General features: G+C 35.6%; 1 protein-coding gene across 2 annotated transcripts in view; it reads right to left on the reverse strand.

Moving 5' to 3' along the window:
• HMGCLL1 (3-hydroxymethyl-3-methylglutaryl-CoA lyase-like 1) overlaps positions 1-24,023 on the reverse strand; it is a 257,324-nt gene that overhangs the window by 116,626 nt on the left and 116,675 nt on the right. Inside the window, exons 4-5 of one of the 2 annotated variants that reach the window (XM_006893138.1) lie at positions 16,702-16,797; positions 14,495-14,643 (exon numbers count right to left, since the gene is read on the reverse strand). In XM_006893138.1, coding sequence (XP_006893200.1) covers positions 14,495-14,643; positions 16,702-16,797 — 245 coding nt within the window. The remainder of the gene's footprint in view (positions 1-14,494; positions 14,644-16,701; positions 16,798-24,023) is intronic. The other variant, XM_006893139.1, reaches the window with a different exon arrangement.

Consider the following 24,023-nt stretch of genomic DNA (forward strand, 5'->3'; position numbering starts at 1 on the left):
AATAGGGATGATAGAGAATTGATGCCTTTGAGTTGTGGTGCTGAAGAAGAGTGTTGAATATGCCATGGACTGGTAGGAGAACAAACAGGTTTGTCCTGGAGAGGGTGAAGCCAGAATGCTCCTTGGAGTCAAGGATTCTGAAGCTTCGTCTGACATACTTTGGACATGTTGCCAGGAGGGGACAGGTCCTTGGAGAGGGACATCATGCTTGGGAGAGTGGAGGGACGGCACAGGAGAGGAAGACCTTCAATGTGATGGATTGATTCTGTGAGTGGAGTGGTGGGAATGAGTGTGTCTGAGACAGCGAGGTTGGCAGAAGATAGAACGACATTTAGGGCTCTTGTACATAGGGTCTCTATGAGTCACAAGCGACTTGATGGCACATAACAACAACAACAACAACAACAACAACTTCATAGAAATAAGCAATAAGTATTTTAATTGTATATCCTCCCAAGCCTCACATTTAAAAATCCAAATCATGGTATGTGAGTTGGACACAACAAATCCCTCTCCTTCTGACACTGAATGTCTTGAGAACAGAAAATTGGGCATGGGGACACATGGTCATTAGTGTCTTTCTGAAAGGCCCACACCGTGGTTTGTGAAGTGAAAACAGCAAATCCTACTCCTTTTGACAGTGTATGTATTGAGAATAGAAAATAATACATGGGGGCACAGGGCCTGAGTGTCTTTCTGAAAGGGCCTGGGGGAGTGAAAACAGAATAGCTCCTCACTGCCCCAGAACAGAGAGTAAGAGCCCACAGTCCAGCCCCATGGTGCCTCTAAAGACACACCAGCAGCTTAAGATTTGTTTATTTGTTGTTGACTCAAAGGCTCACAGTTGTGGTACTGAGAATAGGGTTTGTTAGGGAATTTAGTTGGAGAGGCAAAGAAAATCACACAAGTCCAGATTTAGTCCAGGAGTCCTAAGGTACAACTCTTCAATTAATCCAGGCTCCAGTTTCAGGTCAACAAGGAGTTTTTCCTGCCATCATCAAAGGCAAGAACAGAAAAACCTTTAACTGTGGCCAGCACAAGTGCAAGAAACCTCTGATCACACCTTACCACAGTTTCTTGACAGCAATGCCAGAGTCTCTCTATTTATCATCACCAGGTTCTCCCTCAAGTCTTCCTCTCCTCATGTTTTGCTGCCACAAGTCTTTCTACTCAGTGTTAAAACACTCTTTCTTATCCAAGACCCACAGCTGTTGATAATTTGCAAGACCATGTGTCTGCAATTAAGGTATCTGGAGACCATAAGGCATTTACCATAAAGGCTAAAAAATACCAACTTTTGGGAAAACACCACAGATGGATCTTGGCTGAAAGCAGAGATTAACAGAAGGATATCTCTTTGTGGTTTTTGACTATGCAAAGGGAGTTGACTATTTGGATTATAACAAATAAGGGCTAACAGTAAGAAAAATGGAAATTTCAGAAAACTCATTGTGCTCATGAGAAATCTACCAAGAAGTCATTTTCCAAACAGAACAAGGGGATATGGTATAGTTTAAAATTGAGAATTGTATGTGACAGGGCTGTATCCTTTCTCCAGATCTATTCAATCTCTATGATGAACAAATCATTCAGGGGCTAAACTTTAGGAAGAGGAATGCTGTATCTCAACCGAAGAAAGACTCATCAATAAACTGTGTTATACAGATGACAAAACTCTGCTTCCTGAAAATGAGAACTTGAAATGCTTATGACAGAAGATCAAAGACGACAACTTTCAATATGAATTCCATCTCAATATAAAAAAATCGAAAGCCATGGGCCAAAAGAAAACATCATAAGAGATGGAGAAAAGACTGAAGTTATGAATTATTTCATATTGCTTGGATCTTCAATCAGCACTCTTTTTTAAAATTCATTTTAATGAACATTTACAGAGATTTTGGATTTCCATCCATTCATTATTGCACTTTTCTTCCAGCCGACCTCCAATCAGCACTCTTGGTAATAGCAGTCAAGATCTGTTACATGGGGGAAATCTATGTTAGAAATCTTTCCAAAGAACTAATGAGCAACAAGTGCTAGTTTCAAGACTAAGTTGCACCTGATTGAAGTCATGGTCTTTAAATTACTCACTATGAATCTGAAAGTTGGACAATCAGTAATGTTGACAGAAGAAGAATTGATGTCTTTGAAGTGTGGTGTTGGATAAGAATACTGAATAAGTCATGAACTGGCTCATCTTCATCTCTTAATTTTATCCTTTTTTATAAATAATTTTTATTGTGATTTTAATGAAAGTTTACAGAAAACTTGGATTTCTATTAATATTTGCACATTTTCCTCCCTAACCCCCAAGTTAACTTTTCTCTTAAAAAATTCATTCATTGTTACAAAACCCTCTCCCCCCAGTCCACATTGCTACGTACCTCTTGTTCTAGGCTGTTTTCACGCAAATCATACCTAATCATATATTCCTTTTAAACAGCATTTTCTCTTATCTGTTTCAATGCAGTGTTCATTATCTATCCCCTCTTTTTTAAATTTTCCCCCAATCCCTTATGTCATGCCTGTTTTAGAAGACGGGCATTATGCAGTATTTGTCCTTTTTTGATTGAGATATGTCACTGACCATAATATCCTCTAGGGTCACCCACTTTGTACAGTATTTGATGAGTTCCTTGTTTTCCAGTGCTGCATACTATATAGCATATAATAGCGATTGTACCATTTTACACTCCCAACAACAGTGAATAAAGATTCCAATTTCTCCACAACCTCCCCAGCATTTATTGTTTGTTGCTCTGTTGAACTTAGCTATTGTTACTGGGGTGAGATAATATTTCATAGTTGCTTTGATTTGCATCTCTCTTAGTGCTAGGGATTTTGAACATTTGTTCATGTGTTGTTCATCATCTTAATGTCTTCTTTGGTGAAGTGCCTGTTCATATCTTGTGGCCATTTTGCAACTGGGTTGTCTACCTTTATCTATCACCTCTCCTATTCAATTGGAAGTCTTATCCTTAGCAATAAGATAATAGAAGGAAATAAAAGGTATCCAAATTGGCAAAGTGGGGGTAAAATTATCTCTATATGCAGATGATATGATAATTTACCTAATAAACCCCAAAGATTCAGCAAGAGAACTATGGGATACAGTTGACCAATTCAGCAAAGTGGCAGGATACAGTATTAACATACAAAAACCAATTAGATTTCTCTACAATGACAAAGATAATACAGAAATGGAGCTGAGGAAAACAATACCCATCACAATAGCTAACTATAAGATCAAATACTTGGTAGTAAATCTAACTGGAAACACAAAAGATCTAGTCAAAGAAAATGACAAAACATTATTACAAGAAACAAAAACCGACCTGGAGAAATGGAAGAATATACCATGCTCATGGGTAAGAAGACCCAATATTGTGAAAATTGCAATCTTACCAAAGTCAATTTACAAATTCACTGCAAACCCAATACAAATTCCAATTCCAATCATCAATGAGATAAAAAAGGCAATTTCATTTGGTATGGAGAGAGACCCCAAATAAGCAAAGCTCTCCTGAAAAAGAGAAACAAGGTAGGAGGCATCTCACTCCTTGATCTCAAATCCTACCACACAACCATGGTGGTCAAGACAGTGTAGCACTGGTACAGTGACAGAAACATAGGTCAATGGATTAGAATTGAGAACCCAGAAATCAGCTCATCTATCTATGGTCAACTAATTTTTTATAAGGAGATGAAATCAGTTAAGTGGAGCATCTCTTCATTTTCTTTTGAATATATCTTTTATTGAGTGCTCATGTAATTTAAGAATGTGAACTAGTAAGTATTCTTTTGAATCATCATGGAAAAAATTCAACCAAGATTAAAGTGAGTATACACACTTCTTCTGTATTTCTGAACTGTATTATAGGTCTTCCTCTATGTATTCTTTACGTAATAACTGAATATATAAGTACTGAATTTAAGCAAAAGACATACATATATAATCTCTAAAAAATGATCAATGATTATTTTAATTTTCAGCTAAAATGTTAAGACAGTAAATTATAGCTTACAAAAAAAAACCCACTTCTATAACCCATCATTTTTCATATTATGCACAAAACATCTCTCATATTTTCTTTTAAATTCACTTTTATTGTTGTTGTTGTTGTTGTTGTTAAGTGCTGTTGAGTTGTGGATACCTTGTAGCGACCCTATGAAAGAAAGACCTGAACACTTTTATAACTTTCTTTGCTTCTCCAAGTTTATAGTTTCCATAGGCAAGCTATTTCAGAAGTGGATACGATTCCTGCTTTCAAGCTTGTTTTAATTGGGGAGCTCCACCAAACACTGTTCATTACAGGTAATCATTATCACATTTGACACATCAGTGTCACAGTGTTTAGCAACACAGCAACCATGAGTTACCTCTATACAGCAAATGGGCAGACCAATGCAATACCACTTAGAAGAATGTTTGACCAAAAACTATTAAAAGCCGGCCTGAGGGCTGCAGATTAAAATCACACACGTTTGGCTTGGTAGCATAACTTTCTATCCACTGGGCCAACAGAGCTCTCTATGATGTTGTTGTTGTTGTTATTAAGTGCCATCAAGTTGTAGATGACTCATAGCTTACCCTATGAACAAAAGACCTACCTGGACACTTGTATAATTTTTGTCATTTCTCTAAGTTCATAGACTTTCTGGTGAAAAGCTAATTAAGAAGTGGATGCCAATCCTGCTTCCAAACCTGTTTTAATCAGGGAGTTACACCAAACACTGTCCATCATAGGTATCCATTATCACATTTGACACATCAGTGTCACAGTGTTTTGCATCACAGCAACCACGAATTACCATTGTACTTTTATTACATATTGTTTATTGTTGTTGTATAAAGGAGCAAACCGGGGGGAAGGGTGTAAGGGAAAAAGTGCAACAATGAATGAATGAAAATCCAAAATCTCTGTAAATGTTCATTAAAATTAATAAAATAAAAAAAATGTTGTTAGTAAAAGAGTAATGACTCCAAAAATATATATTTAAGAAAAACATATATGTTGAAAACATTACCAGTTTTATAAATGTCAAGATGCAATAAGAACATCCACTATTCAATCAAAAACTATGATGAATTCAATTTAGACCACTATTAGACATATTACAACTACTTGTATAAATTACAATTACACTCTTGCACAGATACAACAGGAAACAGGAGAGGGGGACTCTATCTTAAATAGCCTTGCTTCTAATTTCATGTAAAATTACAAAGCACATTCTTTTCCCTTACATCTGTAAGTGAATGCTATTTACACTACTGCACACACAAAGCTTACACATATTAACTATTGTTGGGTGTGTGTGCTATTCTGACACAGTGTAATGTTGAACTAATATGCAAGGCTTTAAAAAGTATGAATCCTCAAACCATATGTGTGGAAAGTAAATAGCTTTAACAGATGTCTCATTTTGAGTATTATGTACCATATTTTGGTAAATGATGGTGTGAACGGCTCTCTCAAGCCAGCATACATGACTCAATTTAATTATATAACTTAGGGGGAAAAAACTGTGAAGCTTCCACTTGAGAGTAGATGGTGCCATGCGTGTAGATGGAATCTGTAGGGTTAGCTAATCCACACAAATGTTGTGATGTATCTGTCATGAGAAACACTACCTGCCAGGTACTATATTAAATTGGAGTCCTAAATAAAGGGGTCTCTACTCTCATTGGATAAGACTTTTACTTTATTCAGTGTAAAGTGTAGACCCCATAGTGACATTCTGTATCAGAGAGGGAAGATAAGGAAACACCAAAGTCAGTATACTATGATCTATATGGATTGGTAATTTGTTAGACACAAAAAATTAAGCTCAATAAGAATTTTCTAACATTAAATATCTTTAGCCAAAGAAAGAGTTCACTAATATGTGATGCAATCTATTATGAAAATCTTTAAAACCATATTGGGTTTTCACTGATTTTGAATATGAAGAAAGTAGTAGGTAAGGGTGAGAGTAAATGAAGAATTAGAGAAAATGTATACTGCAATTTAGTTATTTTTTGGCTCTATGAATCTTTGAGTTCTAGCAGTACCTGAATTAAATAACTATTACCCAATTTTCACAGAGACGTTACTTCTATAATATAATCATGTCCTGCAATCTGTCTTTTTGATTTCTTAAAATAATCTGATTGTCTTAATTACTAATTTTCCTTTTACTCCTTGTGTTTTTGTTTGTTTTTTTAACGGGAACATAGAGATTTATAAGCAATTCCAAATAAGTAGAAGCTAGAAAGATGATCATCCAAAATTCTGTGGATTTAGTCATAACCGAACAGTCTTACAAGCTTTTTAAATTGAAGAACACATCTCTCTTCTATTTCCTCTTTTTTGGTTCATCTCCCTATTTCTCTGCCTCCTCTTATTCTTTCCCCATCTCTCTCTCAAAATTATTTTATTGACATACTAGTGTATTAATGTATCATAGATTTTATGCTCTTTGTAGAAACTTTGAGAAGTGGGTAAAATAAAAATAGAAAAGAAAAATCTCACCTCTAAAGTGTCTTCATATAGCTCTCTAAAAAAAAAATTCTTTTATGCTGGTTCACTTACAAAGTTTGTATACATTGTGTCTCACACTATCCTTCATTCATATTGTGTTTGTTACAATCATCCCTATTGATTAAAAGACTAAGCACCATTGAGCTATGCATACTAGTACCGTGTCTCTCCAGATCCCCACCAGATCTTTCCAATTCATTTTACCCACTTTCCTAACCCACACTAAATTGTGTGACACTATGATTTCCTCTCTGCCCATCCTCACCGCTCTGCTCCCACTCTCCTCTCATTGGATTCTCATACACATTTTTCAACAATAATGGTCTTATGTAGTATTTGTCCATGGAAGACTGAGTAAATTCACTCAGCATAATTCCCTCCAATTCCTCCCAACTTATGTAGTAATTTTCAAAATTGTTGCTCATGAGTGCTGCATAATATTCCATCATGTGGATGTACCACAATGTCTCAATCCATTCTATTGTGGTTAGACATTTGGGCTATTTCTACACTCTTGCAATTGTGAATATGCTGCTATTAATATTAATGTGCAAATCTACATTTTTGTCTCAATTCTAATATCCTTGGGGTGTATTCCTGGCAGTGGAATTTCACTGTTCAGCTTTTTGAGGAAATACCAAGCTACCTGCCAGGGTGGTTGTACCATTTTAATAACCCATCAACAGTGTATAAGGGTCCCTACCTCTCCACATCCTCTCCAACATTTATTGCTTGTTGTCCTGGGGTAACATGGTATCTCATTGTGGTTTTGATTTGCATCTCCCTTACTGCCAGTGATTTTGAGCACTTCTTCATATCTGCTGACCATCCATGTATCTTCCTCTATGAAAAGTCTTTCCATGTCTTTCGTATATTTTATAATTAGATTATTAGTCTTTTTCTTGTGGAAGCCCTGTAGTATTCTGAAAATGTTTATTATGAGACCCTTGTCTGAGATGGTATTGTCAAATGTTGTTGGGTTGTTTTTTGGGGTTTTTTTTCCCCTGACAGAAGATTTTCATTTAAACCTGTTGGAAAAAGTTTTTGATTCATGCAGGGATTTAATTTTTAGGAGGGTCATATTCATCAGTTTTATCCTCTCCTGGTTGCGTATTTCTGGCTGTATTTGTTAGCCTTTTTACAGCATGGGATATATATATATATATATTCTTCTAGGTGGTATAGCACTGGTCTGTGCATTGCTGTACAGACATAACTCATGGTTGCTGTGATGCTGAACACTGTGACAGTGATGTGCCAATCGTGGTAATGGGTACCCATGGTGGACAGTGTTTGCTGGAGCTTCCCAACTACAACAAGCCTGGAAGCAGGAGCGGCATCCACTTCCAAAATGGCTTGCCTCCAGAAACTCTATGTACGAACAGTGCTCAGGCCATTTGTTCATAGGGTCGCTATGAGTCATCTACGACTCGAGAACACCAAAGAACAACAATATCCTTCTTAGATTGGCCCTACTTTGTTTCTTATGATCAGTCTGTAATTTTATTTTCTTTTATATAGTATCTTATTTTCTTTTATATAGTATAGGGTTACTCTTGCTTCAAAGAATGTCTCAAAGAGTGTTCCTTTTTTTCTGTTTTTTGAAATAATTTTAGTAGAATTGGTGATAGACTTTCTCTGATTGTCTGGTATATTTCAGCTGTGAAGCCATGTGGTCCAGAACATTTTTTGTGAGTCTTTTCATGACCTGCTCTATTTCTTCTTTTGTGATGAATCTGTTCAAATAGTCTACATTTAACCATGTCAATCTGTGTACATAATGCATGAATTCCAAAGAATTTGTCTATTTCCCGTAGGTTTTCACATTTATCAGAGTATGTTGTTGTTGTTGTTATATGCCATCTAGTACCTGCAACTCATAGTAACCCTATGTACATTAGCTCTGAAACTAACCTTATCCTGAGACAAGCTCACTTCTCCTGACAGGGTTAATCCATTTCTCCAGTCACTGGGTCAAACCATTTCATCCAGGGTCTTCCTCTCTTGTGCTTTCCCTTTACCCTTCCAGGAATGATGTTCATTTCCAAAGACTAGTCTCTTCTGGCTCTGTGTCCAAAGTACGTGAGACAGAGCCTCAAAATCCTCGCCCCCAGGGAGCATCCCAGTTTTACCCTCTCCAGGACAGACCTGTTTATTCTCCTGGTAGTCCACGGTATGTTCAAGACTCTTCTCCAGCATCACAACTCAAAGGCATAGATCTTTCTTCTATCATCCTTAGTTATTGCCCAGCTATTGGATGCATATCAAGTAATGGTGAAGACCCTGGCCTGGATCAGGTGCACCTTGGTCTCCAGACAGACCTCATTGCTCTTCAGTACATTAGAGAGGTCCCTGACAGCAGACTTTCCCCTAAGCAATTTGTCATTTGATTTCCTGACTGCTGGTGCCAAGAATGTTGATTGTGGAACTACACAAGCTGAAGTTATCAACAATCTCAATCTCTTCTCTGTCCATCGTTAAACTACTAATTGGCCCAGTGGTGAGAATCTTTGTTTTCTTGATGCTGAGCTTCAATCAGATTGAAGGCTGCAGTCCTTAACCTTCTGCAACAAACGAACGCTTCATGGCCTCTTCATTTTCAGCAAGCAGTGTTGTATCAGCTGCATAACACAAGTTGTGGATGAGTCTTCCTACACCTTTGAAACAACAATCCTCCTCACGAAGTCCAGCCTCCTGAAAGATCTGTTCTGCATATAGATCAAAAAGGTGTGGAGACAGGACACATCCCATCCCTGACATACACCTTTCTTGATTTTGAATCATTCAATGGTTCCTTGCTCTGTTCTGACGATTGTTTCCTGGTCCAACTATAGGTTTCACATAAGTACAATTAAGTATTCTGGGATCCTAATTCTTCTCAGAGTTAGTCACAATTTGTTGTGATCCACACACTCAAATGCCTTTGCATTTGAACCTCTGGTTCACACCAACAAGTTTTTGCATTTACATTTTTTCTCATAAAAGATAGATGACTTTGTCATTTTGTTTCCTTGGGAAAATATTAAAAACATTTTTTTCCGTTTTTAGTACTCAGACATTCAGGAGGTTAAATATAAGTCAAATGATTCTGTTCTGTACTGTTGTGTTAAAACCAACCTATATAGCTGGCCCTCCAGCAGGTTTTCACACAGGAAATCACACAAGAGGAGATTGGCCATCTTTCTCACACAGAGTAGCTGGTGGAAAGAACTATATACTTTTTGCACTAACAGTAAAATCAATTCCTCACCGCTAAGCCACTAGAGCTCCTTCAGAATGACTCTAGGACTAATCCCAAAGGTACCTGGTTTGAGGTCATCAGGTGCTCTGTGAGATAAGGATAGACAATCTCTTTCCATGTGATTAACTGCCTCCTAAAACTCACTGGAAGGTCAACTATAGGTTGGTTCCAACTCTACTGTATAGAACAAGAACAACGAGCTTTACTTGTAATGAGTGATTTAAATCGGCTGACTTTGTAAATTTACAGTATCTATTACACATATTTTTCACAATAGTATTAATAACATCACAAAAGTGACACATTATTTTAGAAAAATAATAATAAAGAAAATGAGTATGTTATTCATCTGACTTCATGAAATGAAAATAGATTCACATTTAAACAACAGGTAAAAATAAATATATTTTTATTTGACATAGTAAGATACCCATTCCAAATCTTAAGGCATTTAAATTTTAAAAGCTTCTTCAGAAAACAACTTCAGAAAAATATCACTGGCAATTGATAGGAAATAATTACACTTAGCACATAACTTGATTTTTCTTTGCCTTAAATATTCTGATATAAGAAATATCACAAAGACAATCTAAGATTTTGCCCCTACATATTGCTTTTATGTGAAATAAAGTTCAAACTGTCGCATAGCTCAGATGAATTACATTTTAAAAAATTAAGTCTATAAGGTAGACATTTCATTGCTCACTCACATATAATCTATACACAGCAGTAGTTTAACTGATTCTGCAGTTTATGTCATTGATTTGGCATGGTATCTTTTCAGAATGTGTCCCAGATGTTACGCAAAGTTCTAAGCACATATGAAAAATGTGTACCCATGAATTTGTGTCTGTATGTGTGGGGGTGTGTGTGTGTGTGTGTGAGAGAGAGAGAGAGAGAGAGAGAAAGGAGGAGATGATAAACAATAGCTTTCATAGTTCTATTAAATGCTAGTATTTAGGCTCTATGACTATTTACTATTTTTAAAGCAATTTAAATGGTTTTAGTGAGTATTTATAAAGTGTGTACTGCCTTACACTCTTTAAATATATGACAGCCGACAAAATAAATTTTCTGGATGATGATCAAGTACATGTTGATACAGCTGTTGCCATAGCAAGTCATACTAAAGCATCTATTGCAGCTCCAAATAGCTAAGCATGGATTTTTTTTTCCTTATAAGAACTCCAAAGGCTTATGACTTTGGAAGAATGAGTACCTAAAATCTAAAATGCTAAGGAAAATAAAAGTCTAATTACAGCTCTGTGAAAGTGTGGGAGAAGAAGAGGATAATTTTCAAATATACAAATAAATAATAAACTCACAAACTGAAAGGCACAGTAATGTAAATGAATAATACTTAAGGAAATTTGCTCCAAATGAACAAAATATGCACTTATAAAGTCCATGTGCACATGGCTTAACTCAGGAAGAATGTTCTCATTGTAGTTTAAAGGTCTGTTTTTTCTGTGGGATAATTCTTGCTCTTTATGTACTTATATTTTACAACATTCTGATCAAAGCCTAGAGAACTTTTTAAGTCATTGTATCATTAGAAATTCTTTATTGATGGATCCATATCCATGGTTCGACAGTAAGTGTTGAAATGGATTTGATACTTCTACGAGCTCTAATAAGAGTTTTTGGATGGCTGTGTTGTTAGGTGCTATCAAGTGAAATACAATTTATAGTGACTATGAGCAACAGGCTCCACGGTCAACACTCTTGGCACCAGCAGCCAGGAAATAAAAAAATGTATGGCGATGGGAAAGTCTGCTGTGAGGGACCTCTCTAAAGTACTCAAGAGCAACGGTGTCTCTCTGGAGACTAAGGTCAGGCCATGGTCTTTGCAATCACTTGTTATGCATCAGAGAGTTGGACAATGACTAGGGAAGATAGAAGGAGAATTGATGCCTTTGAGCTGTGGTGCTGGAGAAAAGTATTGAATGTACCCTGCACTGCCAAGAAAACAAACAGATTCATCCTGAAGAGGGTTAAACCAGGCTACTCCTTGGAGGCAAGGATTCTGGGGCTTCGTCTGACATACTTTGGACACGTTGTAAGGAGAGACAGGTCCTTGGAGAGAGACATCATGCTTGGTAAGGTGGAGGGACAGCACAGGAGGGGAAGACCCTCTATGAGGTGGATTGATTCAGTGACTGGGGTAATCGGGATGGGTGTGTCAGAGGCCATGCGATAGGCACAGGATAGAGCAGGGTTTAGGGTTGTTGTACATGGGTCGCTATAAGTCACAAATGACTCGACGGCATAACAACAACATGAGCAACAGAGCTTAAATTTGTCCTATTCTGTGAAATCTTCATAATCTCTGATAAACGTGAGCCCATTGCTTTAGTCACTGTGTCAGTCTATCACCTTGAGGGTCTTCCTCTCTTCACTTTTCTAAGCATGATATGTCTTTATAATAACAGCCCTCCTAACAAAATGCTCAAAATATGAGAGGTGAGGTTTTGCCATCATTGTCTCCAAGAAGCCCTCTGGCTGCACCTTCTCTAAGCCCTATTTCTTTGTTTTTTTGATTGTCTATAGGATAGTCAGTACTCTTCTCCAACACCACAACTCAAAGGCATCTATTCTTCTCCTGTCTTGCTTATTCATTGTCCAGCTCTCAAATGCATGGCAAATGATTGAAAAGATGATGGCGTTTAAAAGGCCTTCTCAGAATGAGATATCAGGCTGACCTAAGTCTTAGTCATGCTGGAAGATAAAGTCACGTAGGTTAAAAATACACAGAGGTTGCAACAATGGCCTTGGGAATAACAATTATGAAGTTGGTCCTCGACCAACAACAACCTTTCGTTTTATTAATGGAGTCATGAATTGGAGCCACCTTGACAACACCTTACAAAAATCTGCATAAGAGCTCCAAAATAATGAATTCAAAAGCAAAATCACTTTTTCTTTCAACTCAGGTACTCATTTTGAGATCTCATTTCTATATTCATGAGACAACAAACTGGACTTATGGATCTTTAGATAGTATACCTTCTTCAGTAGCAGGTAATGAATGCATCCTACTATGAAGAAGAGGTGTGTCAGACCATGAGAAATACAATTGCTAAAAGAGACAGGACAAAGAGAAAATTATGATATCACAGATATACGTGGAGTTACAGAAATAGTATAGTGTGTAATAGAAAACAGTGAAGGACTGCAAAACTATTTCTCTTCCAAATAGATTGTGTCAAATATTTCCAGATAGTGTTCTATTACTTGTTATGGAAATGCTGCAAGGTCCCACACAAAAGGCTAGAAAGTCCAGTAATCAAAGACAAGTAAAAAAGTTGAATTGATGGGTCCAAGGTTCTTAGGAATATTAAAGACTTAATTTTATGATTGATAGACTTTGTTGAGATTATACACCACTAACGGTCCTTTGAATAAAAAGTCATACTCTTTGAAGATAAAAATCTTGAAAAATATTAAAGGAAATATAAATTATTTCTCTCCAAAACTTATTATGGTTTACATCAATGTATTAGCTGGTACTAACAGAGGGCTGCATAATCACTAATAAACACTTCATTCAATATCAGTGATTAATTATCACTGATAATTAATGAAGTGGTTAGTAATATCAAGTTTGCATTCACGTTCCTGTTACCTCAATTGCATTGTGCATGAATATGAGACACTCCAGTAATCATTAACTGGCATTAAGAAGATGTGACAATATAATGGTAGTCCTCATCAAATGTAATGCCTTAATTATACTATTGTAACTATTTTTTTAAGTCCATTCATTAATTATTGTTGCCCATTTTCTTCCCTGCCTCCTCCATCCCCCAGTTCACATTTTTCTTTGGAAACAAAGTTATTTCATTATTATACAGTAGTTCCCCCCGACCCCAAGACCACTTTACTTTGCAGCTCTTATTCTGGAGTCTTGTCCTGCTAATAATACCTATATACACAGAGAGAGATCAGCTGGCCCAGTGGACAGAAAGTGATGCTACCGAGCCAAAGGTGGGTGACTTTTAATCCTTGGACCTCGGGCCTGTCTTTCATTGTTTTTGTTCAGACATTCCTCTAGGTTGTATAGCCCTGGTGTACAAGTTGCCGTATAGCAGTCACTTGTGGTTGCTGTGAGGCTGAACACTGTGACACTGATGTGTCAAATGCGTTAACAGATGGTTACCCGATGCAGACAGAGAGTGGGGTGGAGCTCCCCAATTAAAATAAGCTCGGAAGGAGGAGTGGCATCCACTTCGGTAATAGCTTGCCTCCGGAAACCCTATGAACCTGGAGAGAGGATGAAAGGCACCCAAGCATTGAGGACTCTCCTTCATAGGGTCACTATGAGTTGCCTGAGACTTGACGGCACTTAACAACAACAACAAGAACATATATTCCTTTTATACAGTTCTCTCCCTATTCTGTTCCAATGCTGTGTACATTATTTATCCCCTCTTTTAATGTTGTAACTATTTTTAAAGAATGCCTAAGGAGTTCATATTCTTATGTGCTATCAAATTGGAACCAACTCATGACTGACCCTCCAGCAAGTTTTCAGTGGCAGTAAATGACATAAGAGATTGCCCGTCTTTCCCCCACAGAGCAGATAATGGATTCAAAGTGCCTGCTTTCAGGGTTGTAGTACAACTCCTTAGCCTGACCATCAGAGCTAGCTGCTTGAATAATTCATAATGAGCTTTAATAATGCATGCAAATTAAATAGAAATAATTCAGGGGATTTGTTAAGTACCCTCGTACTGGCATGCCTAGGTGCTTTGCAGACTTAATGACCTCCTCAAACTTGTTCATGCTTTCTTCAATGGTACAATTAATATTCTTCTTGCTAAAGGATTCGGATGCAGCACCAAACACTGATATCTCACTAGCTCCAGCAGCAACCTGAAAAACAGAATTTAAATTCATAACTAGTAATTTAAAAAGTATAAAGTATAATCACATCATTTAACATTTGCATTAGAAAAAAATTATTTTCTCTCATTCTCCTATACACACTCTTTTGGAATTTAAAATGCTTTATTATTAACAGAATAATTACACAAACTATGACACTTACAAATCTATGAGGCATGGGAAACATGTAATGCTGTTTCAATTTCATTTTCTTTCCTGAATTATGAGTCAACTTCAGGAAAATTTTAAGAAAGGTAAACCCTGGATGAGATGAGTTTGACACAGTGACTGTGCTATAGGGTCAATGTGTGTCAGAGATAGTGAAATTTGCTCATGATGAGACAAGATTCAGAGCCATTGTTTATAGGATCAATATGAGTCATATTCAACTCAATGATATATAACAGTTGGAGAAAAATATTAGTTATTTCAATTAAACCTCTTACAATGTATGGAAAGTATTCTTTCCAAAGCAATTATTAATTAATTAACAAATTAATAAACTCTTACTTCCTTTTCTTCTCTTCCCACAATCCAACAAATGTATCACCATTTTACCATTCAGATTTTCCCTCATGTCTGCTCTTATGTTGTCTCCTACAATGACCGTTATGGTCATAACTCCTGTGTTCTCTCTTAAATCTCCCTTGTTGGTCTTTAAATCCAAAACATAAACTTACATCCAAAACATAAACCTTACATCCCCAGAACCATCTTTACACCTCTTCCTTTCTCCCTTTCTCACTCACCTCTAAAAAATGTCAACCTTCTCACTCTCCTAGCTGGAGTTCAAAAACCTGTTAATTTGAGTATGATACTCTGTCTAGATTCACTCTCCTCTATGATGTTGAATTAATAAACTAAAGGGGGAACATTATTCTCTTTCCGTCAAGATTTTAAACAAAAGTGGGTTTACTCCTCTATCCAAAATGCATCAAACTCTAATTGCCCATCTTCTAAGCACCAGTCCCTATGCTGGTACTTTAAATGTCTTATTCCTAACACAAAAACCTATGCCCATTTTATGGCTCAAAGAGATTAAATAGCATAATAGAGAGCTAATAAAAATTTTGGTACTGTATTTTAAACATAGATTTGTCTGACTCCAAGTCAATATGTGTTTCACTCTACTGCTGCTTATCTTAGCTATCCTGACATAATCTTCTAATCAGTATCTTTTCCAAGATTAAACAATTCCTGCTATATTAGGAACTGGTGGAATCAAGTTTCTTTTGTTTTTTGGGGTTTTTTCCCCCAAATCTTTCTCACCAATGCAGTAAAAAAACTGTATCAAACTGAACAGAAGGGAGGGAAAAGATTCTAACAAGTTATATTGTCAAATGATATACCAGCCAGCACTCAGGACCTCAATTTTATGAAGCACAGTTTCAAATACAGAGTTGAAGAGAAAACCCTCTATTAACACTAGCTATGGCTGTTGCAAAACCTTGTGCTGTAAAACTGAGTAACCATAATACTTCAAGCCTTTTCTTAAAACACCTTCAGTCTTTGAGTGTTTTTGTACATTAAAAAACCCTAAATCCAGAATAGTGAAGAAAAACTAGAAGAGGAATTAGGAAATATCAGAATTAGATAGGATGCCATTAATTAGCTTTACAAAGAGGGAGAAAGCAATAACTAAAGCTTACAGGGAAAAGAAGACAAATTATTATGACATTCACTGGTATTAGTAATTATAGCAATGATTTAATAAATTCTTACAGTCTATAGTCTTAATAATAAGTTTTCAAAAGAATTTTATCAAAAAAGTGGTGTTTTTATGTTTTAAAGCTCAGAATACTAAATTTTTAATCATTTATTCATTAACTCTTATCCATTTATGTAGTACACATTAGATAGTACACATTAGATCCCTGAAGTGTGAAGTGTGACTGGTTACTTATCGCCATTTTTGTGCTTTGTATTAGCATGAAATCTGTGTAGAAAGTGAGTTAAATATGACACTATTTGAGCCGCATAAAGGGCGTATTCTTTTTAAACAGCAAATGGCATTTTCTAGTTTAGAAAAGTTAGCAGCACACTTACAGCATGGTGAAAACCTTGAAGATTAGGAGTAAGAACAGGATATCGGATTCCTGGGTATTGGTGAATGCCTTTCATCACTTCAGTGTGATCAGCCATCTTAAAAAATGTAAGAATTAAAGAGAGGAGTGAACTCGGGGAGAGGAGAGGTAAAGAAAAAAGTGCAACAATGAATGAATGAAAATACAAATCTCTGTAAATATTCACTAAAATTAATAAAATAAATTTTTTTTAAATCCCCAAAAACAAAAAAAGAAAAAAAATGTAAGAATTACATATGAATTTGCAATTTTGAATATTCTATCAAAAATTCTCTTAGATTTTCAGTAATGTTAAGATTTTAGATAAAACTATGCCAACACAACTGAAAATAAAGTCATTCTCATTTTCATAAAAAACACCACAGTTACACCTGCGTTTAATTTGGTCATATAACGTGATCTATTTAAATGAGAAATTGCAGCTGTTCACAAACTTGGAACTATACTATTTTCACTTGAAGAATTTTTCTTCTCTCTGTCTCATCATGGCCCAGGCTTAAGACAGGGTAGAATTTGAAAAGCAATATGCTTCTTTGAAAAACAACGTCCTTATTTTCCATATGTTGTATCTAATCTGGAACACTATTGATTTTCAGTGTAAGACTTTGATAATTCTCAGAAAAATAAAAACCATGTGACGAAAATGTCACAATTAGAATAATTTAGCCAGACTAAGACATTCACACATTATTTGGTTAGCCCATCTTTTAGAAGTAGCCATAATGCTTTATGAAGTGTGCTTACACATTCCTTTTATTCTCATAATGCAAGCAAACACAGTGAAATATGCAACAGAAAAAATTAACCCACATGTCAAGACTTTATCTTGTAAATCTATTCTTTCTAAAACCTCAAATCTTGATTCATACATCAAATTTAAGCGATTTCCACAAAATCAGAAATCACCCACTTAAAACAAAAACCCCACAGAGATATTTTTACCAATCTAAATAGATTTTATTTCTTTAAATTGAGAATATATGTATCACCTTGAGCCTTATTTATTTATGTAATCTTAATTATTGAATACATAATTAATGTATAACAATGAAACTTACACTAAATAAGCATAAAGGAAGCCAGAAGAAAATGCACTAAAAAACCCTGATATGCTCTATTTGTAATGATGTAATTATTCTCCATTTTATGGTCTTATATTGTCTCATAACATACATTTTCATGTAAAAATTTGCTATTCAGAATCAAATCATATTGATAAGTAAGGAACAGCTGTACTGGTTTTAATTAAGAGCACATATTATAAAATGCCAGGATGAAGAAGGGCTTATGTAAAGAGTATTATAGGAGTATATTTTTATTGTTGTGTATGATGAGTTCCATCAAACTCACAGCTACCCTACAGGATAAGGATATAATGGTCCAATACTGTTTCCTAGACTATAAGGTTAATGGAAGTATAGAATTAGGTCTTTATTCTCCCAGTGAGTGACAGGGTGAAGGCACTGATTTTGCTTCGGGTAGGAGCCAAGTGCATAACCACTGTGGCTACCAGGTCTTCTTTGTAGTCTCTTAGCCTCCAGGATTTGAGTCATCCAGCTGAGGCCCCTGATACTGTGGATCAGAAACAACCAGTCCTTCTGTTCCCTGTTCAAACTCCTGACCAAGGAATACATAAACACAATAAATTTTTCCTGTGCCACTAAGTTCTGAGGCAATTCATTACACAGTAATAAAAACCACAACATCTGAAAATGGATACGATTTGAACAGATAAAGGGACAGGTGCAAAAGTGGGAACACAGGAGAAGTGAACTATTAAGATTTGGACTATAAGTGAAGATGGGCCATGATGTGATGTTCCTTTGTGTTAGATTCAGGTTGTTCTAAATTGTAAAGGTATCAGTAAGCCATGATGTGTGGGCTCTGAAATCACAGAAGAGTTGGCTTTAGGAAGATTAATATGAAGATGTTCAAAATTTGGTCAAAGAGAGAGAAAATTTGATCAAAGAGACAATTCTCAGGCAATTGTAAGAATCAAAATTGTGCCAAAATCAGAAGAGAAAAGAAAAAGAGAATGGAACTCCCAAGGAAAGGTTAATAGAAAGGAGTGACTAGTAATACAAGAGTGATGAGAAATGGGCTTTATTCAAGAAATAGGATCTTCATTATTACATAGACTTGTTATAAACATTTAACAAGTATTCTTGTCTCAATACAAGGTAGATTAATGACTTAGCCATGAAATTAATCTTTGTGCCAGATACTACTTAAAGGAGTTCCTTAAGTTCTTGTATTCTATTATACTAACCAATATACATTCTCTGACATCCTGAAATCTCTCTTTCTGCTGTATATACTTACATACAAGTATAAGCACATGTGGACACAAAAACTATAATAAAAAGAGTAAAGACTCCAATGCTAATTTGAATCAGAAAAAAAATATCCAAAATAACCAATGGTGATTTTAGAATCTTGTCAGAAAATCTAAAACAAAAATCTCTAAAGAGAATTATGTAAAGTGATAATATTAAGAGCTTTAATCCACCAGTAGATGTGCAATATAAAGCTGGGCAACCTCCTTCTGCGGATTTACAGTCTCAGAAATTTACTGGAAGATCAGTTACGAATTGGTTCTGACTTCATGGCAAAGAGTTTGAGATTGTGGGAATACAGTATGTTTAAACATTTATTTAACATACTAAATAAATGAAAAACGTATGCTTCTCAAAGCAATATACAGACTTAGAAAAAGTATGACAGAGATAAGAACACATAAAGGCAATTATAAACTACACAACAGGACATATTGCTCTGATAGGGAATATTTTAGTCTACACATAATTTAATTTTTAATCAATATTAATAAATATATAACAAATTATTCCTTTTAATACATATTTTCACGAGTAGAATTAGAAAACAAAAAAAATAGTGACCAAATTTATAAGTCATGAAGGTTAACTATTGATAACAGAAGCATATACCCTAATGAAATATTGATAAATATATTAATCAGAATCCCCCAAATTAGTACTATTTTGTCAATTTAAAAACAGGTAGAGTTTAATGAAGTAATCTAGAAAAGAACTATTCCTTATTAATTTGATCAATTAGCTATGTAAAAAAATTTAGGAAATTCTGATAGTGTATATGTTTCATACAATGAATAAAATAGTCTTTAATTAAAGATTTAAAATGCTTGTTTTTTCCTATATTTGGGAGTTATATTTCAATATTAATATTTTAATGCCTAAAGTTTATTATTCAAACAATGGAACTATTCCTTTAGAGGTTTTGTTTTGACATTTTAACAAAAGCTGCCTTCATCTGTTTTGATTTAGCATATTTATAAGATTTTGCTGTGACTTTTCATTTAAAATCATAATAAAAACACCCATGATTTGGTTGATAGTATTCCATCATCTGGCCACAACCCTGGAATAGTGATACCTGTGTTTATCTAGACAACTAAACAGGGCCATACCGTGGTTAATCAATTTCTTAGGCATTCTCATGTTGATGTCAAGTCAAATAACAACAATATACAATATTGTGTAAGAATTTTTTACATACATGAAGGGTCACAAGAAATAGAGTGTAAAAAGCATACAACTTAGAGACTTTTTTTTCATTTTCCACTAATTTTATAATTGTTTTTATGTGCTGTTGAGTCACTTGTGACTCACTGCAAACCTATGTACAATACCCTGAATCCTTCCTCTCACAAATATAGACACACACACACACACACACACGTAACATAAGCTTGTATATATATATAAGCTCTTTCTATATATATGGTAATATGTCTGTGTATATATATATCCATATATATTCATATATGTGTGTGTGTGTGTGTGTTCTGGGTGTGTGTGTATTCTGGAAACTGAGGAAGACCTGAAGCACTTGCTGGATGGATCAAGGACTGCAGCCTTTAATATGGATTGAAGCTGAACATCAAGAAAACAAAGGTTTTCACCAGTGGGCTGTTTAGCAGGATCATGATACATAGTGAAGAGATTGATATTGTTAATAACTTTAGTTTGCTTGGCTCCATAATAAACAATCTTGGTACCAGCAGCCAAGAAATCAAAAGATTTATTGTATTGGGAAAGTCTGCTGTCAGGGCCCTATCTGGAGTATTGAAGAACAACCATGTCAGTCTAGAGATGAGGGTATACCTGACCCACGCCAGGATCTTTGCAATTATGTGCTATGTATCAGAAAGCTGGACAATGACTAGAGACGATAGAAAGAGGATTGATACCTTTGAGCTGTGGTGCTGGAGAAGAGTCTTAATTATACCATGGACTGCCAGGAAGACAAATAGGTTCATGCTGGAGTGGGTGAAACCAGGCTACTACTTGGGAGTAAGGATTCTGAGGCTTTGTCTGATATACTTTGGACATGTTGCAAGGAGGTGTTAGGCCCTGGAGAGAGACATCATGCTTGGGAGGGTGGAGGGACAGCGGAAGAAAAGAAGACCCTCGATGAGATGCACTGATTCTGTGACTAGGGTAATAAAGGTAGGTGTGTCAGCGAAAATAAGTTTGGCACAGGACAGAGCAGATTTCAGGACTATTGTACATAGATAGGGTCGCTATGAGTCTCAAGTGAATCGATAGCACATAACAACAACAACAATGTTGAGGAACTGGCACAAATATGAAAAAAAGGCAATAATATGGAAGGATGAACTGAAACTATAGAAAAAGGGGCACAAAAAATTTAAAACTCATCATAACATAGAGTATTGCCAACACAGTACTAGAAGTAACAGAAAGGCATGAAAACGCAACCGAGAACAATTAAGTCTGAAATGGCAAAAGTGTGAAACATGTTGGAAGAGCAAAAATATAGAACAGAAGTGATGGAACACAGAGTCAGTGAGCTGGAAGACAAGAACCTAATCTAAAACATACTAAAAAAAAAGTCAGAAGAAAATATTAGAATCATGTGGGATGCAATAAAAAAAAAATAACAGAGAGAGGATTGGAATTCTAGGATATCTGAGGGATGGGGAAATCACCGAAAAAACTGTGGAAGCGGTACTAGAAGAAAACTTCCCAGGTATCACAAAAAGCAGAAATTCACATTTAGGAAGTTCAGTGAACACAAAATAGACTAGATCCCAAAACAAAAACATCAGGACATATCATAGTAAAATTCTCCAAAATAAAAAATAAGGTTAGAATACTAAAAGCAGCAAAATAAAGATTCACCTACAAAGGAAAAGCAACCATGCGAGCAAGAAGTCAATGGGATTGCATACACAGAGATTTGAAAGAAAACAATTGCCAACCCAGGATCCTGTACACAGCAAAGCTCTTCATCAAATATGAAGAAGAAATCACATCTTTATAGAGTCGAAAGAACTCAAAGAATTTGTGAAAACACAACTAAGCCTACAAGAACTTTTAAGGGAAGTCCTTCACGCAGAGACACCAAAAGAAGGTAGATGGTCAAGAAACTTAATATTAGAAACACAGCAAAATGGCAACAATAAAACCTGGCCTATCAATAATAACATTTAATGTGAATGGATTTCGTGCACAAATCAAAAGGAAAAGAGTAACAGAATGAATAAAAAAATCAAAACCCATCAATATGTTGTCTACAAGAGACACATTTAATAAATGACGAGAAAGACTAAAACTCCAAAGCTGGGAAAAAAATATACTTAAGCAAACGGCAACCACAAAAAAGCAGGAGTGGCAATACTAATCTCTGATAAAATAGACTTCGGAATGAAAATCATCACTGAAGATCAGGAAGGGCACTATATAATGGTTAAAGGCACAGTGGATCAAGAAGACATAACATTGGTCAACATTTATTCAGTAAATTATAGACCTGGTAAATACATAAAACAACTGTTAACTGAAGAAATAAACAGCACCACAATAATGGTAGTGGATTTTAATATACCACTCTTGCCAAGGACAGATCAGCTTAAAAAAATCTTAACAAAGATGCAGAAGACTTAAAATACACAATCAGTCAACTCGACTTCATGGATATATTCCGAGCACTGTACTTACCTAAAACTCAATTCATTTTCTCCTCAAGTACACATGGTACATTCTCCAGACTTATCATATATTAGGGCACAAAGCAAGTCTCAACAAATTCAAAAACATTAAAATAATACAAAGTATCTTCTCAGACCACAATGCCATAAAACTAGAAACTAACCACAAGGGGATAAAGCTTATAAAGTCATCAACATGGAAGTTAAATAGCACCCTGCTCAAACATGATTGAGTTAGAGAAGAATTAAAGAATGAAATAAAAAGTTTCTTGGGACAAATGATAATTTTGCTGAGTGTCTTTATCAGGAAGGGGCATTGGATTTTGTCATATGTCTTTTCCACATCAATTGCTAAGATCATATGGTTCTTGATATTTACTTTGTTAATATACTGACTTACATTGATTGTTTCTCTTACGTTGAACTGTCTTTGCATACCTGTTATGAATCCCACTTGGTCATGGTGAATTATTTTTTTTATGTGCTTTTGGATTCTACTGACTAGGATTTTGTTAAAGATTTCAGCATCCATATTCATGAGAGATATTGGTCTGTAATTTTCTTTCTTGGTAATATCTTTGCCTGGTTTTGGTATTAGGGTTATGCTTATTTCATAGAATGACTCTGGAAGTGTTTCTTCTTTTTCAATTTTTTGAAATAATTTAAGTAGAATGGGTGCTAAAAACTCTCTGTATGTTTAGTAGAATTCAGCTGTGAAGCCATCAGGTCTAGGTCTTTTCTTATGGGGAAGTCTTTTTATGACCTTTTCAATTTCTTCTGTTGTGATGGATCTGTTCAAGTGTTCTATATCTGTCCTTGTCAATCTGGGCAGGGGATGCATTTTAAGGAATTTATACATTTTTTCTAAGTTTTAGAATTTATCAGAGTATAGCTTTTCATAGTATTCTAAAAGATTTGTACACTAATGTTCATAGCAGCATTATTGACCATTGTGAGAACATGGAAACAGCACAAATATCCAACCACAAATGAATGGATTGAGAAATTTTGGTACATTCACCCAATGGAATACTATGCAGCATGCAGTAGCAATGATTTTGTAAAGTATTACCTAACTTGGGAGGGACTGGAGAGCATTATGCTGAGTGAACTAACTCCGTCCCACAAGGATAAATATTGTATAAAACCATTACTGTAGAATGAGTATAAGGATCCAGGAGGGGTGGGAGAGGCTGGAAGCAGAGGGATGTGGGTGTGCAGGGGCAGGAGGGGATTAATCATCAGGTTGTACAATTTGATGGGGGGGTGAGGGAAATGGAAAGAATTTA

Source organism: Elephantulus edwardii, unplaced genomic scaffold (assembly GCF_000299155.1).
Source record: "Elephantulus edwardii isolate Elephantulus edwardi_28Jun2011 unplaced genomic scaffold, EleEdw1.0 scaffold00124, whole genome shotgun sequence".
Classification (NCBI taxonomy): domain Eukaryota; kingdom Metazoa; phylum Chordata; class Mammalia; order Macroscelidea; family Macroscelididae; genus Elephantulus; species Elephantulus edwardii.